At 39.7% G+C, this 18,684-nt stretch overlaps 1 protein-coding gene and 1 long non-coding RNA gene across 4 annotated transcripts; one reads left to right on the forward strand and one right to left on the reverse strand.

Annotated features, from left to right (window-relative positions):
- Positions 1-657: 657 nt before the first annotated feature.
- On the reverse strand, positions 658-5,598 carry LOC124301492 (protein will die slowly). 3 transcript variants are annotated; one of them, XM_046756613.1, is made up of 9 exons: positions 5,578-5,598; positions 3,562-3,707; positions 3,249-3,345; positions 2,940-3,103; positions 2,368-2,457; positions 2,073-2,212; positions 1,752-1,983; positions 1,585-1,672; positions 658-1,499 (listed from the first exon to the last, which is right to left on the reverse strand). In XM_046756613.1, exons 2-9 carry the CDS (start codon positions 3,652-3,654, stop codon positions 1,399-1,401), a joined length of 1,005 nt encoding a protein of 334 aa, XP_046612569.1. In that variant the 5' UTR covers positions 3,655-3,707; positions 5,578-5,598; the 3' UTR covers positions 658-1,398. The 3 variants fall into 3 exon arrangements, with proteins under 3 accessions (XP_046612569.1, XP_046612568.1, XP_046612567.1); XM_046756612.1 differs by lacking the exon at positions 5,578-5,598 and adding an exon at positions 4,120-4,138; XM_046756611.1 differs by lacking the exon at positions 5,578-5,598 and adding an exon at positions 3,899-4,030.
- On the forward strand, positions 3,917-4,938 carry LOC124301493 (uncharacterized). Its single transcript, XR_006907496.1, has 3 exons — positions 3,917-4,052; positions 4,150-4,667; positions 4,896-4,938. It is a non-coding gene; the product is annotated as an uncharacterized LOC124301493 (long non-coding RNA).
- Positions 5,599-18,684: the final 13,086 nt, after the last annotated feature.

Genomic DNA, 18,684 nt, shown 5'->3' on the forward strand with positions numbered 1-18,684 from the left:
GTTCAGTTTACTCTGATCAAAAGTTTTTAAAACAATTACTTTTGGTGTACACCAATGTAACTTTCAACTATTTCTAGAAGCCGCATATCAAGTTTCAAGTATACTTCAAAATTTCTGATGCTCTTTCCGGTAATTGATAAAAATAAAAATTTAACTTCATAAAAATTAAAATGAAATTTAATTCTTAATATTCTTCACAATAACTAATTGAAAGTAATGAAAAAAAAATTTTTAAATGAACAAACTATTTAAAACTGTTTTTATTCAAAACTTTTAAGAACCTTATGTGAGTTACTATGACTGTATCTACGCTATGATTATTTTGCACACTTGTTTTTCTTAGTTTGAATTTTAGATTTCAAGTAATAATTATAGCAATCTCTGCAGATTTATGCATCAATGTTATATTTATTTATTTTCTCATATCTGGAACCATACAAAACTATACTATCTGTAGTTACAAACGTAAATATAGAATTTAAATAATAATTATAAATGATCTTACTTATTACCGAATAATAATTAATTGTGAAATAAGTCATAGTAAACGATGATACATAAACAATTGCGTAGTCAGAAAGATCCCAAAATATATAGAAAGATGTTCCAAACCATCATCAAATACAGGCCCTTTTATTCTATTTTTTTTTTTTTTTCACACGCACGAATGGCTGAAACAAAGCAGTAGGATGCTTAAGCAGTTTATTAAATATGAAATACTCATGAGAACTGGCCACGGCTTCACGCTTTGCCAAAGTTGGAAAGAATCAATTTTTGGATCTTACTAGGTAATAAGATATGACAAGTTTACGTTCCTTATGTAGTAAATTGACCATCATTAACAATCGAAAAATATGCACGTGTTATTGTATTTCAAAGGGCCGTTACTGTTGAATACTTCCACTATATTAGTCTGCGCACTTGAAAAATTTGTTCTTTTCATCGTTTGTTTTTTTCTACATTTGCAGATCAAAGATATAACTGGATGTCACTTTATATTTATGAATAAATGAACGCACTATAAAGTCTGTATTTACATCGTTAAAAGTAAGTGAATCTGTAAAATGTTAACAGATTTACATGCGTGGCAACAAAGTTTTCGATTCCATTATTCTTTGAATGTCAAAGAGATTACAGACATGCCGGGATTCATATCCGAATTACATAACTGGACTGTGCATCATCCAAAACTCTGTACCTCAAAAAATACCGCGTCATATTTCTGCATACAATAATCAAGCGCTGATATCTCACAAATGTCAGTTCTTCACATTTACGAAAATAAAATCACCATTCTATTTTCTTCATTTTATAGTTCCTTTAGTCACGTTTTATAGGAAACAGATATTAAGTAATTTGTACAAAGAATCTATCTATTTGAATTAGTAAAGATTCGATTTATGTGTCACTTTTCCATAATTTTATTGTTTTATCATCTTCTAATGCTGCAGATGCAATAATGTTGTCCGTAGGATGGCAAGTCGTACACAAAACAACATCTGAAATATAGTATAATATTTGATCATGAATATTTTTTTTATTAGATGGCTTTTAATGGACTACAAAGTCATGCATTTGATTTACCTGTGTGTCCTTGCAATTTTTGAACGATTTCTTTCGTTTGTAGGTTCCAGATATAAACCATTCTGTCTTCTGAGCCTGATACAATCCACTGTACAGAAAAAATACATTAAAGATTAGATTCAAGAACAGCTAGGTAATATGCAAAACGTCGAACTTATGAAATTTACCTTGCCACCAGTGACTGAGAAATTTGCAAATATGCAATACTTTTCATTTCGATGACCAGTATAAGTTTTTAAGCATTTTCCTTTGCTATAGTCCCATAGTTTTAATGTGTTATCCAATGTAGCAGCTAATATGTATTTTCCATTTGGCGAAAATTTCACAAAAGATACAGGTGGATTGTCGTCGTCTATTAACGTTTTCAAACACTGACCAGAAGCTGTATCCCAAATTCGACTAAAATTGCCAAAAACAAAATCGAAAATGGTAAAATTGAACTTGGATTTCATCTGTTTATCTCTCGTTTTCTTCAGATTATTTCTTACCAAAGACCGTCGTAACTGCTTGAGACAATCAATGAGCCATCTCTATTAAAATGCACTGCACTGACAGGATCAGAATGAGCTGGTAATGTTTTTAAACATTTTCCAGTTCGCACATCCCATATTCTCACACTTTCATCAAACTGCAACATAGTAAATTGCATTAATTGATGTGTTACAAGAATTTATCTGTATTGAATAATAACTTTTGTCATATTTGTACAATGCATACTTAAGACAATAACCTAAACACTTAATAGTGTAAAATTATTGTTAATGTCAAATGTGTTTTACTCACAGAGCCAGATACAATTAGATTCGATTGAGGATTGAAATTACAGCAAAATACGTAATTGCTGTGTCCCTTTAGAGTCTTCAGACACTTTCCCTGAAAATATATCAATCGATGCATGATTTCTGTATCACATTCTAGGTGAAGTTAAATTTTAAGAGCTTCGATGGGCAAATGAATGGAAGTTTAAAGTACCTAGTTGAGGAAGACCAAAAGAACTTGCAACTTTCAAAATCTGTTGAAAAAACCTTATGCATATAGAAAAATTCAAATATAGTAAATCAATCACAATATACATGAAATGGCAGGTTGAATAGAGATGCCACGAATTGTAGTAAGTATACACTCAAAACTTTGAACCCAGTTTTGCCGGAGGGATGTTAGACTATAAGTAGAGTATGCTGTAGTTTACTAGTTTAATTAAGGGTTACAAATTCTACTGAACCAGTTAAGACTTTGAAAAGAAGGGTATAATTTCCAGTTTTGCCAATCAAAGCTTTGGGTTGCTAGATTTTTATAATTAGAATTACATGGAGGTGTGTTAATTCCTCCACAGTATAACATAGTGGAAAACTCACAGAGCTCAACTCCCATATTTTCAGGGTTTTGTCATCCGAAGCTGAAACTAACAATCTGCTATCGCTTGACCATGCCACATCCGAAATTCCCAACTTATGACCCGATATTGTTTTCTCGAATTTGCCATCATAGGATCCCCATATTTTTATAAGCTTGTCAGCCGCTAATGAATAGGAAAATTTGCATTATTGACATTTCACCAGCGTAGTAGATATTGTACAAAAGCATCAGTACTTTTCAAAATAACAGAATGTACGTCATGTTATTGAAGGAGAAAATATCTCGAACCAGTTCCCAAACATACTTACATGAACTGGCTAGCCATTCACCATTCGGACTAAACTTGACAGAAGATACCGCTTTGGTGTGTCCAGCAAGCGTATACTTCAATGTATAATTTGGCTTCTGAAAAATTCATAATTTACGATTACTAAGAGCTGCCATACTATCATTTCGGCCTACTTATAATTTGTTGCAAAATTGCTAAAATTCAACAGCCAATTAATCAAACATAGAGTCCTATTCAGTTTGCACTTTTTTTATGAGAAGGAGTTGCTCAATTTTTCAACACAAAGAAGAATCTAAAATCTGCATGTGCAGAGTAAAGTATGAATGACTTACCAAAGCTGAACTGCCCTTAGTGCCACTGGTTGGTGTACTGGCTGAATTGTTAACAGATTGCTGATGGCTAGGAGACGGACCGAGGGGAACCATGTTAAGGACTGGCTCAAATTTGAACTAAATATTTCTTAAGGTTCACAGCCAATCTGTGAAGGTAAATTGAGGTTATGAAGAGCGAAGAACCGGTAGTTAGCGTTTTGGATCTTCATAGTTCTAGTAGCAGGCGGGACAGTGGATAATATTTATTCTGTTATATACAAGGAGTATCATCGAGTTATTTGTACTGTTTTAAACAAAAAAATACGGTCACAATGACAGAAGTCGGAACGACGCAAACCTTTCATTTCCTGTATCTACACTGCCGAATGCCACCACGCGCGCGTTATTTTCACCGACTACTGTGGTAGGGTTAGAGAACACGGAAAAATTTACCAAGCTGATTCCAATATCTCGTCAACCAGGATTTTATCACAATAATTTAGGAGCTTACGGTGAAAATTCTACAAAATCTGCAATAAAAACGCAAACAAATCCGCAACGTATGATTAAAACACTAACCGCCATTCCACTGTTTAACCTCGTTCTCAGATTCGACGTCGATTCGAACCGCGTGTAGCAGCACCGTTCGTCTACGAATTGATAACTGGCGTTCATTGAAAAACATAAACACGGATACCCCTGCGCGAATTTTTGTGATCAGTTTTCGGCGGCAAGTGGGCCCTGGTGGGCCTGGGAGCGTGAGAGGGTTCTGCTCGATCCACTCTACCTAACGAACTCGCACAATCATTCGTAGCAGCAAAAATAGTGTCTGTATGAAAGCTTGAGATGAGCGGGTAGAGAGTCAGTACGTATGACTACTTGTCAACTGCGACTTCGAAATGTGGATCAGCTCGATCATCCCCGTGAGAAGAGAGTACCCGCGTCCACCGCCAACAACCCCCAACTACCTCTGAGCACCTCGAACCACCTCCGACCACCTTCGTCCTCCTCGGCCACCTCGTCCCCCTCCTCATCTTCCCCCTTGTCGTCCGCGTCCTCATTAACCACCTCTGATCACCACCAACCACCTCAAAATACCTACCGCCTCCAAACATTTGATGGCAATTGTAATTATATTTTGTCTCAAAGTTTTTGCACTTGTCATGTTTACTATAAATTATTTCAATTCACTTTTCGCGCAAGCCCAAGTTCAGCAGCTTTCAATGCGCTAATAAACTTTCCACAATTTTTTATAATTTTCTCATAATCTTCCTGGTAAAATGTGTCAATAAAGTAATTATATTAATCCTTACACAATATTTTTGATGTGTTCTAATACTAAAAATATTTATTAGTACTCGGGGTATAACCCGAGGTGGTTGGCGGTGGTCGTCGGAGGTGGTTGGCGGTGGTTGGAGGTGGTCGGAGGTGGACGAGGAGGAGGACGAGGAAGACTAGGAGAACAAGGTGGACAAGGAAGACAAGGATTTGTGCTCGGTGAGTTCAACATTTTTATAATATTTGATAAAGTAGGATCAGGGTCAGGAGTAGGATCAGGAGTAGGAATAGGAGTAGGATCAGAAGGAGGAGTAGGAGTAGGATCAGGAATAGGATCAGGAGTGGTAGTAGGAGTAGGAGTAGGATGAGAAGTGGGATCAGGAGTAGGAGTAGGAGTAGCAGTAGAAGTACAAATAGGAGAAGGATCAAGAGTAGGTGTAGGATCAGGAGAAGAATTAGTATCAGAAGTAGTCAACCACCTCCTCCCACCTCCGACCACCTTCGTCCTCTTCGTTCACCTCGTCCCCGTCCTCTTCTTCCTCCGCCGCCTCGTTGTCTTCGTCGTTCTCGACTTCCCCGACCACCGCCGCTCACTTCCAACCACCGCCAAACACTTCCTACCCCCTCCTGCCCCCACCAAACACCGCCAACCATCTCCGTCCACCTCCTACCACACCCTGCCGCCTCTTTCTGCTCTTTTTAAATCATATTATTTACTCAGAGTAATTTTAGTCAGGAACTTTCTTAACTGGCGCTTACATCTTAATCATTTTTCTTCAACGTTGTAATTGCAAGATATAACTAATTTGTAATCTTCCGCATTGCAGGAAAGTCCGTCAATGAAACGGTCTGCTGACTCCGAAGGATCTCTACTGGATGTGGATGAAACTTTGGAAAGAAGTAAGGAGGTTCTAGGATCACCATTCTACGAAGAAAGTAATAAGATCAAGAATTTTGATTTAAGAACTGCGTCAGCTGTCAACTGGCCAATTAACAGAGCTTCTCGGTGGAATGGAATCCTTGGTCGGAGCGCTCAGCGAAACTTTAATAGCTGAGTATTATTATTATTAATATTAGCTTACTTTTGTAAGTATTTATGAATATAGCCTCCATGAATATTCATTGTTGGTATGTAAGGTCTGGCAACGTACCAACTTTCTGTAAGAGATGTTGAAGATTTTCAACACAATTATGTTTTAGTTCTGTGCCCCACCTAGTGATCCACTAGTACATATCCTCCGACGTGACATCGCTGTGCTACGTATAAAGATGAAAAGATTTATTAAGATGCAAATTGCTCCTCTCTTCTTGCCATTGTGCTTTCAGCCATTGTTATGCTGTATGTTGAAAATATAGGACAGTTTATAATATAGAATAACAGGTACAGCTACGAATACAGCACTACAATAAATCTTATAGAAATGAGCTCTCATTGAGATTTCTCTATATTTATAACTCGACGCGAGAAGGCAAAAATTAATGTAATGCCATCTGTAAGGTGATTGGACTCGTATTTGCACTACGAGAACTCGTTGGGCATTTTGCGGTAAAATTTGAAAAATTGTTGTACAAGAAATTAAATAACTATAAAAATGGATGAAAAATATTATCTCCAATAGTGACTGTAGCTAATACAGCGTTAACCGTATATTGATTATGTTAATGATCTATTGTGACAAGATCGGAATTAGATAAGCTCTCTAAATACTCTTTTCTAGACTATTAATTTATATCATGTATATGTAAATGTATATTTCTTCAGTTTATACAATCACTGCACTAGGATTACCCTTGCCATGTTTTATGGTGCGCTTGTGTAATTTGTATATTATTAACCTTACGTTTTACTCTATTTCGACAAGTTGTGAGTGTTTCTAATTTCTTGGCAATTATTTATGTACATGTATGTGTATATATGTATATATATACTTATGCATGTGTATATACATATATGCACATATTTAAAACTAGACTTTTACAATAAACACAGAGTTTTCAGTATATTCACATACATATTTCTGTGTATAGGTATACTTGAACTAGAATATCCTGATCTCTAATACGGAGTTCTTCGTAATTCGCATTTGTTCTTGTAACCCAATGTCCTACATACATGTCTCAAAGCCCTGTGACATAAAAGCAGCTATTCGATAGAAATTATAGTTTATAGTTTACACAGCCCATTGCATGATATTTCATTATAAATACATATGTTTCAATGTATTTAGGAATAATTTATCAAATATACAGAGGTCATGTGCAAATAATAAATGAATTGATTCGACCGCAGTTTGATGTATTCATTAGAGCTTTGACAATAAATTTAAGCTTTGTTACTTCTTTCATTTTATTATGGATAATCAAAAACATTTCCGACTATTCGTGCTGTGGAAGCATGGGGATTAAACCAAATGTAGCAAAAGATTAGAAACAGTGTATGTAGAGTACGGGTATTTTTCTAATAATGCAAATAGAATAGAATACCACGCCTTGCGAATTAGCTTTCCAGACAGAGATGAATGATGAATTTTAAGGACTGCATTATCGTTGTTGAATACTCTATGGCTCATGGGAAAAGAAAATCTGTAACGATAAAATTGATGCACCGGATCATCGTCGACTTTAACTTTTGAAATGTCCTACCATTTTCGAACAGCTCCTACCTCCCCCTGCCACCTCCGACCATCAATGGCCACTTTCGACCACCCCCTATCACCTTCTGCCAGCGCCGACCACCTCCTACCATTTCCGAACACCTCCAACCATCCTATTGACCTGTATTACTAGATTAGCTATGATATGAAAAAAGAAGAATTATTCATTTCGAAATGGGATTCTATTCGAGGCACGCTCGATGTATTCCATAACATCAGTATTCATAATTATTCCAACAACTTTTCATTTGCTCTCTCGATCTTGAATTTTCATAGGCATAGAATCGAAACGCTGGTTTAGCTGGTCGGAAGTGAAGAATCTGCGTTGGGCGGAGGAGCGGAATTGTTTTTCGAAAAGTATTCGGATGGAAAAAAATTCAGAGTAACTGCAATACATAACGGATGCGCTAATTCTGAACGAGATGAAGTGGATGCTTCGTATATGAGACAGTATTTAACGCTGCGTAGTGATTTAAAGGCCTAGAAAGGTGATAGGGAGAGAAAGAACGAAGCTGCTCAAAACTTCGAGTGTATTTTAATAAACATTTGAAAGATACGAGCGAAATTTTTCATCATCCAACTGTCGCAGAACGGCAGCGTTATTATCCGACCCGTTCACTGAAGAATACATCTTCAGTCAACGGCTGACCATCGAAGGGCCTGGCCGCTTGAGTCTGAAATCGGCAGGAGAGATGAAGTGTGTATTTCTTGTATGAAACGTGAAAACTAAAAGCATTATACATCATATCATATCATCATACATCATACATCATACATCGTACATCATACATCTTCATACATAGTATTAAAGGTCGAAACCAAAATTTGGATGTCGGATGTTCAGAAAGTGACGTCACCAATTCAAAATCAGCTAGCCGAATTCCTCAGTCTGGAAACAACCGCGCAGTAGAGCGGACGGATGAGAGTCGCGCTCCGCAAATTTCTAGTACCGGGTTCTCAACCTCCCGGATCCCGCGCTTCGGGTCCGCTACGTATTACAAGTACCGGGTTCTCAACCTCCCGGATCCCGCGCTTCGGGTCCGCTACGCGGTGAAATTCGACTTCCAGGATAAGCGCTCCGTGGTTCCTGGTTCACGTTTACAATAAATTATTTCAATTCGTTTTTCGCGCAACCCCAAATTCGGTACCTGTCAGTCCGCTAATAAAATTTCTCGACTTCCAGGATAAGCGCTCCGTGGTTCCTGGTTCACGTTTACAATAAATTATTTCAATTCGTTTTTCGCGCAACCCCAAATCCGGTACCTGTCAGTCCGCTAATAAAATTTCTCGACTTCCAGGATAAGCGCTCCGTGGTTCCTGGTTCACGTTTACAATAAATTATTTCAATTCGTTTTTCGCGCAACCCCAAATTCGGTACCTGTCAGTCCGCTAATAAAATTTCTCGACTTCCAGGATAAGCGCTCCGTGGTTCCTGGTTCACGTTTACAATAAATTATTTCAATTCGTTTTTCGCGCAACCCCAAATTCGGTACCTGTCAGTCCGCTAATAAAATTTCTCGACTTCCAGAATAAGCGCTCCGTGGTTCCTGGTTCACGTTTACAATAAATTATTTCAATTCGTTTTTCGCGCAACCCCAAATCCGGTACCTGTCAGTCCGCTAATAAAATTTCTCGACTTCCAGGATAAGCGCTCCGTGGTTCCTGGTTCACGTTTACAATAAATTATTTCAATTCGTTTTTCGCGCAACCCCAAATTCGGTACCTGTCAGTCCGCTAATAAAATTTCTCGACTTCCAGGATAAGCGCTCCGTGGTTCCTGGTTCACGTTTACAATAAATTATTTCAATTCGTTTTTCGCGCAACCCCAAATTCGGTACCTGTCAGTCCGCTAATAAAATTTCTCGACTTCCAGAATAAGCGCTCCGTGGTTCCTGGTTCACGTTTACAATAAATTATTTCAATTCGTTTTTCGCGCAACCCCAAATCCGGTACCTGTCAGTCCGCTAATAAAATTTCTCGACTTCCAGGATAAGCGCTCCGTGGTTCCTGGTTCACGTTTACAATAAATTATTTCAATTCGTTTTTCGCGCAACCCCAAATCCGGTACCTGTCAGTCCGCTAATAAAATTTCTCGACTTCCAGGATAAGCGCTCCGTGGTTCCTGGTTCACGTTTACAATAAATTATTTCAATTCGTTTTTCGCGCAACCCCAAATTCGGTACCTGTCAGTCCGCTAATAAAATTTCTCGACTTCCAGGATAAGCGCTCCGTGGTTCCTGGTTCACGTTTACAATAAATTATTTCAATTCGTTTTTCGCGCAACCCCAAATTCGGTACCTGTCAGTCCGCTAATAAAATTTCTCGACTTCCAAAATAAGCGCTCCGTGGTTCCTGGTTCACGTTTACAATAAATTATTTCAATTCGTTTTTCGCGCAACCCCAAATCCGGTACCTGTCAGTCCGCTAATAAAATTTCTCGACTTCCAGGATAAGCGCTCCGTGGTTCCTGGTTCACGTTTACAATAAATTATTTCAATTCGTTTTTCGCGCAACCCCAAATCCGGTACCTGTCAGTCCGCTAATAAAATTTCTCGACTTCCAGGATAAGCGCTCCGTGGTTCCTGGTTCACGTTTACAATAAATTATTTCAATTCGTTTTTCGCGCAACCCCAAATCCGGTACCTGTCAGTCCGCTAATAAAATTTCTCGACTTCCAGGATAAGCGCTCCGTGGTTCCTGGTTCACGTTTACAATAAATTATTTCAATTCGTTTTTCGCGCAACCCCAAATTCGGTACCTGTCAGTCCGCTAATAAAATTTCTCGACTTCCAGGATAAGCGCTCCGTGGTTCCTGGTTCACGTTTACAATAAATTATTTCAATTCGTTTTTCGCGCAACCCCAAATTCGGTACCTGTCAGTCCGCTAATAAAATTTCTCGACTTCCAGAATAAGCGCTCCGTGGTTCCTGGTTCACGTTTACAATAAATTATTTCAATTCGTTTTTCGCGCAACCCCAAATCCGGTACCTGTCAGTCCGCTAATAAAATTTCTCGACTTCCAGGATAAGCGCTCCGTGGTTCCTGGTTCACGTTTACAATAAATTATTTCAATTCGTTTTTCGCGCAACCCCAAATTCGGTACCTGTCAGTCCGCTAATAAAATTTCTCGACTTCCAGGATAAGCGCTCCGTGGTTCCTGGTTCACGTTTACAATAAATTATTTCAATTCGTTTTTCGCGCAACCCCAAATTCGGTACCTGTCAGTCCGCTAATAAAATTTCTCGACTTCCAGAATAAGCGCTCCGTGGTTCCTGGTTCACGTTTACAATAAATTATTTCAATTCGTTTTTCGCGCAACCCCAAATCCGGTACCTGTCAGTCCGCTAATAAAATTTCTCGACTTCCAGGATAAGCGCTCCGTGGTTCCTGGTTCACGTTTACAATAAATTATTTCAATTCGTTTTTCGCGCAACCCCAAATCCGGTACCTGTCAGTCCGCTAATAAAATTTCTCGACTTCCAGGATAAGCGCTCCGTGGTTCCTGGTTCACGTTTACAATAAATTATTTCAATTCGTTTTTCGCGCAACCCCAAATTCGGTACCTGTCAGTCCGCTAATAAAATTTCTCGACTTCCAGGATAAGCGCTCCGTGGTTCCTGGTTCACGTTTACAATAAATTATTTCAATTCGTTTTTCGCGCAACCCCAAATTCGGTACCTGTCAGTCCGCTAATAAAATTTCTCGACTTCCAGAATAAGCGCTCCGTGGTTCCTGGTTCACGTTTACAATAAATTATTTCAATTCGTTTTTCGCGCAACCCCAAATCCGGTACCTGTCAGTCCGCTAATAAAATTTCTCGACTTCCAGGATAAGCGCTCCGTGGTTCCTGGTTCACGTTTACAATAAATTATTTCAATTCGTTTTTCGCGCAACCCCAAATCCGGTACCTGTCAGTCCGCTAATAAAATTTCTCGACTTCCAGGATAAGCGCTCCGTGGTTCCTGGTTCACGTTTACAATAAATTATTTCAATTCGTTTTTCGCGCAACCCCAAATTCGGTAGCTGTCAGTCCGCTAATAAAATTTCTCGACTTCCAGGATAAGCGCTCCGTGGTTCCTGGTTCACGTTTACAATAAATTATTTCAATTCGTTTTTCGCGCAACCCCAAATTCGGTACCTGTCAGTCCGCTAATAAAATTTCTCGACTTCCAGAATAAGCGCTCCGTGGTTCCTGGTTCACGTTTACAATAAATTATTTCAATTCATTTTTCGCGCGACCCCAAATCCGGTACCTGTCAGTCCGCTAATAAAATTTCTCGACTTCCAGGATAAGCGCTCCGTGGTTCCTGGTTCACGTTTACAATAAATTATTTCAATTCGTTTTTCGCGCACGCCCAAATTCAGTAGCTGTCGGTGCGCTAATAAAATTTCTATAAATTTACAATCTTCTCATAATCTTTTTGGTAAAATATGTCGATAAAAAAATTATATCAAACCTTACACATTATTTTTGATTTGTTCTCACGCTGAAAATATTTATTAGTATTCGAGGTATAACCTGAGGTGGTTGAAGGTGGTCGGAGGTGGACGAGGAGGAGTACGAGGAGGACGAGGATTTGTGCTGGGTGAGTAAAACACTTTTATAATATTTGATGGCAATTGTAATTATATTTCATCTGAAACATTACAAACTTGTCACGTTTACAATAAATTATTTCAATTCATTTTTCGTGCAAGCACATATTCAGTAGCTATGAATAATCTTATACAATTTATTATATTATTAATTAACTAATTAATATTCTTTTAATATTTAATGGCAATTGTAATTATATTTCATCTGAAATATTACAAACTTGTCACGTTTACAATAAATTATTTCAATTCATTTTTCGTGCAAGCACATATTCAGTAGCTATGAATAATCTTGTACAATTTATTATATTATTAATCAATTGATTAATTACATTCATCCTTACACAATATTTTTGATGTGTTCCTATACTAAAAATATTCATTATTATTCCAGGTATCACCCGAGGTGGTCGGAGGTGGACGAGGAGGAGGACGAGCTGGACGAGGAGGAGGACCAGGTGGACGAGGAGGAGGACGAGGTGGACGAGGAGGAGGCGGGGTGGGTCGTGGGAGAGGACCTCTCCTCTCCTCAGAGGAGGGGAGGGGGAGGGGCAGGGAAGGGGGAGTGGTGGGCGGGGAGGGGGAGTGGTGGGCGGGGAGGGGGAAGGGAAGGGAAGGGAAGGGAAGGGGTGGGGAGGGGAGGGTGGCGGGGAGGGGCAGGGAGGGAGGGCGGGAGGGCGGGAGGGAGGGAGGGAGGGAGGGAGGGTGGGTGGGTGGGAGGGAGGGAGGGAGGGCGGGAGAGAGTAGAGGACGGATGTCGATGCAAGCCCGTTAGAGTTAATAGAGCAATACACGCCCCCCCCCCCTCGCCCTCCCTCCCGCCCGCCCGCCCTCCCTCCCTCCCTCCCTCCCTCCCTCCCTCCCGCCCACCCGCCCTCCCCCCCCTCCCTCCCCCTCCCCGCCCCTTCCCTTCCCTTCCCCCTCCCCGCCCACCACTCCCCCTTCCCTGCCCCCCCCCCCCCCCCTCCCCTCCTCTGAGGAGAGGAGAGGTCCTCTCCCACGACCCACCCCGCCTCCTCCTCGTCCACCTCGTCCTCCTCCTCGTCCACCTGGTCCTCCTCCTCGTCCAGCTCGTCCTCCTCCTCGTCCACCTCCGACCACCTCGGGTAATACCTGGAATAATAATGAATATTTTTAGTATAGGAACACATCAAAAATATTGTGTAAGGATGAATGTAATTAATCAATTGATTAATAATATAATATATTGTACAAGATTCTTCATAGCCACTGAATATGTGCTTGCATGAAAAATGAATTGAAATAATTTATTGTAAACGTGACAAGTTTGTAATATTTCAGATGAAATATAATTACAATTGCCATTAAATATTAAAAGAATATTAATCAGTTAATTAATAATATAATAAATTGTATAAGATTATTCATAGCTACTGAATATGTGCTTGCACGAAAAATGAATTGAAATAATTTATTGTAAACGTGACAAGTTCGTAATGTTTCAGATGAAATATAATTACAATTGCCATCAAATATTATAAAAGTGTTTTACTCACCCAGCACAAATCCTCGTCCTCCTCGTACTCCTCCTCGTCCACCTCCGACCACCTTCAACCACCTCAGGTTATACCTCGAATACTAATAAATATTTTCAGCGTGAGAACAAATCAAAAATAATGTGTAAGGTTTGATATAATTTTTTTATCGACATATTTTACCAAAAAGATTATGAGAAGATTGTAAATTTATAGAAATTTTATTAGCGCACCGACAGGTACCGAATTTGGGGTTGCGCGAAAAACGAATTGAAATAATTTATTGTAAACGTGAACCAGGAACCACGGAGCGCTTATCCTGGAAGTCGAGAAATTTTATTAGCGGACTGACAGGTACCGGATTTGGGGTTGCGCGAAAAACGAATTGAAATAATTTATTGTAAACGTGAACCAGGAACCACGGAGCGCTTATCCTGGAAGTCGAGAAATTTTATTAGCGGACTGACAGGTACCGGATTTGGGGTTGCGCGAAAAACGAATTGAAATAATTTATTGTAAACGTGAACCAGGAACCACGGAGCGCTTATCCTGGAAGTCGAGAAATTTTATTAGCGGACTGACAGGTACCGGATTTGGGGTTGCGCGAAAAACGAATTGAAATAATTTATTGTAAACGTGAACCAGGAACCACGGAGCGCTTATTTTGGAAGTCGAGAAATTTTATTAGCGGACTGACAGGTACCGAATTTGGGGTTGCGCGAAAAACGAATTGAAATAATTTATTGTAAACGTGAACCAGGAACCACGGAGCGCTTATCCTGGAAGTCGAGAAATTTTATTAGCGGACTGACAGGTACCGGATTTGGGGTTGCGCGAAAAACGAATTGAAATAATTTATTGTAAACGTGAACCAGGAACCACGGAGCGCTTATCCTGGAAGTCGAGAAATTTTATTAGCGGACTGACAGGTACCGAATTTGGGGTTGCGCGAAAAACGAATTGAAATAATTTATTGTAAACGTGAACCAGGAACCACGGAGCGCTTATCCTGGAAGTCGAGAAATTTTATTAGCGGACTGACAGGTACCGAATTTGGGGTTGCGCGAAAAACGAATTGAAATAATTTATTGTAAACGTGAACCAGGAACCACGGAGCGCTTATCCTGGAAGTCGAGAAATTTTATTAGCGGACTGACAGGTACCGGATTTGGGGTTGCGCGAAAAACGAATTGAAATAATTTATTGTAAACGTGAACCAGGAACCACGGAGCGCTTATTCTGGAAGTCGAGAAATTTTATTAGCGGACTGACAGGTACCGAATTTGGGGTTGCGCGAAAAACGAATTGAAATAATTTATTGTAAACGTGAACCAGGAACCACGGAGCGCTTATCCTGGAAGTCGAGAAATTTTATTAGCGGACTGACAGGTACCGGATTTGGGGTTGCGCGAAAAACGAATTGAAATAATTTATTGTAAACGTGAACCAGGAACCACGGAGCGCTTATCCTGGAAGTCGAGAAATTTTATTAGCGGACTGACAGGTACCGAATTTGGGGTTGCGCGAAAAACGAATTGAAATAATTTATTGTAAACGTGAACCAGGAACCACGGAGCGCTTATCCTGGAAGTCGAATTTCACCGCGTAGCGGACCCGAAGCGCGGGATCCGGGAGGTTGAGAACCCGGTACTTGTAATACGTAGCGGACCCGAAGCGCGGGATCCGGGAGGTTGAGAACCCGGTACTAGAAATTTGCGGAGCGCGACTCTCATCCGTCCGCTCTACTGCGCGGTTGTTTCCAGACTGAGGAATTCGGCTAGCTGATTTTGAATTGGTGACGTCACTTTCTGAACATCCGACATCCAAATTTTGGTTTCGACCTTTAATACTATGTATGAAGATGTATGATGTACGATGTATGATGTATGATGTATGATGATATGATATGATGTATAATGCTTTTAGTTTTCACGTTTCATACAAGAAATACACACTTCATCTCTCCTGCCGATTTCAGACTCAAGCGGCCAGGCCCTTCGATGGTCAGCCGTTGACTGAAGATGTATTCTTCAGTGAACGGGTCGGATAATAACGCTGCCGTTCTGCGACAGTTGGATGATGAAAAATTTCGCTCGTATCTTTCAAATGTTTATTAAAATACACTCGAAGTTTTGAGCAGCTTCGTTCTTTCTCTCCCTATCACCTTTCTAGGCCTTTAAATCACTACGCAGCGTTAAATACTGTCTCATATACGAAGCATCCACTTCATCTCGTTCAGAATTAGCGCATCCGTTATGTATTGCAGTTACTCTGAATTTTTTTCCATCCGAATACTTTTCGAAAAACAATTCCGCTCCTCCGCCCAACGCAGATTCTTCACTTCCGACCAGCTAAACCAGCGTTTCGATTCTATGCCTATGAAAATTCAAGATCGAGAGAGCAAATGAAAAGTTGTTGGAATAATTATGAATACTGATGTTATGGAATACATCGAGCGTGCCTCGAATAGAATCCCATTTCGAAATGAATAATTCTTCTTTTTTCATATCATAGCTAATCTAGTAATACAGGTCAATAGGATGGTTGGAGGTGTTCGGAAATGGTAGGAGGTGGTCGGCGCTGGCAGAAGGTGATAGGGGGTGGTCGAAAGTGGCCATTGATGGTCGGAGGTGGCAGGGGGAGGTAGGAGCTGTTCGAAAATGGTAGGACATTTCAAAAGTTAAAGTCGACGATGATCCGGTGCATCAATTTTATCGTTACAGATTTTCTTTTCCCATGAGCCATAGAGTATTCAACAACGATAATGCAGTCCTTAAAATTCATCATTCATCTCTGTCTGGAAAGCTAATTCGCAAGGCGTGGTATTCTATTCTATTTGCATTATTAGAAAAATACCCGTACTCTACATACACTGTTTCTAATCTTTTGCTACATTTGGTTTAATCCCCATGCTTCCACAGCACGAATAGTCGGAAATGTTTTTGATTATCCATAATAAAATGAAAGAAGTAACAAAGCTTAAATTTATTGTCAAAGCTCTAATGAATACATCAAACTGCGGTCGAATCAATTCATTTATTATTTGCACATGACCTCTGTATATTTGATAAATTATTCCTAAATACATTGAAACATATGTATTTATAATGAAATATCATGCAACGGGCTGTGTAAACTATAAACTATAATTTCTATCGAATAGCTGCTTTTATGTCAACAGGACTTTGAGACTCAGTTCAGTTCGTCCTCCTCCTCGTCCACCTCCGACCACCTCCAACAATCGCCAACCACCTCGAACAACCACCGATAACCACCTCGGGTTGTACCTGGAATAGCAATAAATATTTTCAGTATAAGAACACATCAAAAACATTACGTAATGATTCATATAATCACAGGTTTTGTTTTTTGGCTGTAACTTTCGATGCGTTGATCGCAGCGTATTGGAACTGCGCCCAATCGATTTTTCCCGCAAAATGACTTCGGAATAGTGCATGAAAGAATTTATTCCAGCACTTTTCAAAATCGCCAAGATTTTCGCAAAAAATGCAAAGGGGTTAGCCTTACTTTTTTTTCATTTTTGGAGCCGAAAATTTTTGGTCTCAGATTCGATTTGAATTACCCCTTCCTGACTAATTGGACCCCCAGGAACTCGAAAAACGCAGCAAAAAGAGCGTGAGACCAAGGGGAGCGAAATGGCTAGCAAAAAAGCACCTGCTGGAAAATTTCGAAAACACAGGTTCTCGTTTTGTGGCGAAAATTTTCGCCAAAAATGCAAAGGGTTGAAGACTTTTTTTTTTGATCAAAAAATCCTCCATCTTAAGATTGATCTGCATAACCCTCTTTAGACTAATTGGACCCTCAGGAATGCAAATAAGACATCAGAGAGACCAAAGGACCAACAGCAGCGGAAGTACGAAGGAATGGCTTGCGATTTTCGGAAGTAACTCTTGATCCGTTGCACGCAGCCTATCCGAATGAGCATCAATAAGCCAAAAGTCTCGCCATAGGTCGAAGCCGGGCTAACCGTGTATCGACGAGTGTCCTTAAAAACGTCAGGATCAAAATAACATCAGTACAAATATTGAATATCGCGTAGATCTCGCCATAGTGAACGTAATGTTAAGAAAAAACTCTGCTTATTATCGGAGCTTCAAAGTTACGCGCAATTTTTTTCTGACGCAAACTTAATTTACAGTCGACTTGTACACTACCGATTGTCAATTGGACAACCCAGCGGACATTCGTGTTCGTATAGTTGTCGTGTATGAGTCAACTATTCACCTCAAACATGCCCTCTTCATCAAACCATTGGTTGAATCCTATTCTGCTGAGATAAAGCCAAATGTGAGTCGATCGTATGCTGCTTCGAGTGCGATCGATTTGCCTCGCTAAATCACCTCGGTAAGGGTGTTAATTAACTGATTACAGCTTTTACCAAAGCCAAAATTGGCCTGGGATTGACCGAAAAAATACAAAAGTACGAAAATTAATCGTTTTGTTTTAACAATTCTTGAAGCAAAAAACTTCTTGTCTAAGAATCGATTCAAGACTCGTTCTTCACAAGTTGAACCCACAGTATATCAGCAAGGGCATCTGAAATATTCTCGGATCATCAACTGCGAAGATTTAGCGAAATCTCTGCGTTTTTTAGCTGTCACTTTCGAAGCGATGATCGCAGTGTGTAGGACTGCAGGGTGCAATGGTTTTCTATTGAAAAATTATATCAAAATAGCTTTATAAAACATTGAAATCCAGTCGATTCTATATTTCATTGTTAATCATAGGAATTGGATCGCGAGCTACGATTTAGAGCTTGCATGTTGTGCTTTCGATACAGCTCTACAATGTTAAACGTTCTTATATCTCACCTCATTTATGAGCCTCGATGCATTTAAGATTACGCCTACCAAATCGTACTGGAGAGAGGGAAAAATAATAGCCACGAACATATTCGCAAACAGCAATATCAACATTTTATTTATCCGCCATAATGTTAAAACAAATCACATTACATTCTGATCGCCTTAGAGTAAAAAAAAATATAAACTGATGTACAATATCGGATCACTAATCGTGAGATCAGTGTTGCCTGATAACTCTTCGATCTATTATAAATAACGTTACAGAGTTTCGTCATTTCGTTACTCATACTGTAC

The sequence above is a fragment of the Neodiprion virginianus genome, chromosome 3, assembly GCF_021901495.1.
Source record: "Neodiprion virginianus isolate iyNeoVirg1 chromosome 3, iyNeoVirg1.1, whole genome shotgun sequence".
Classification (NCBI taxonomy): domain Eukaryota; kingdom Metazoa; phylum Arthropoda; class Insecta; order Hymenoptera; family Diprionidae; genus Neodiprion; species Neodiprion virginianus.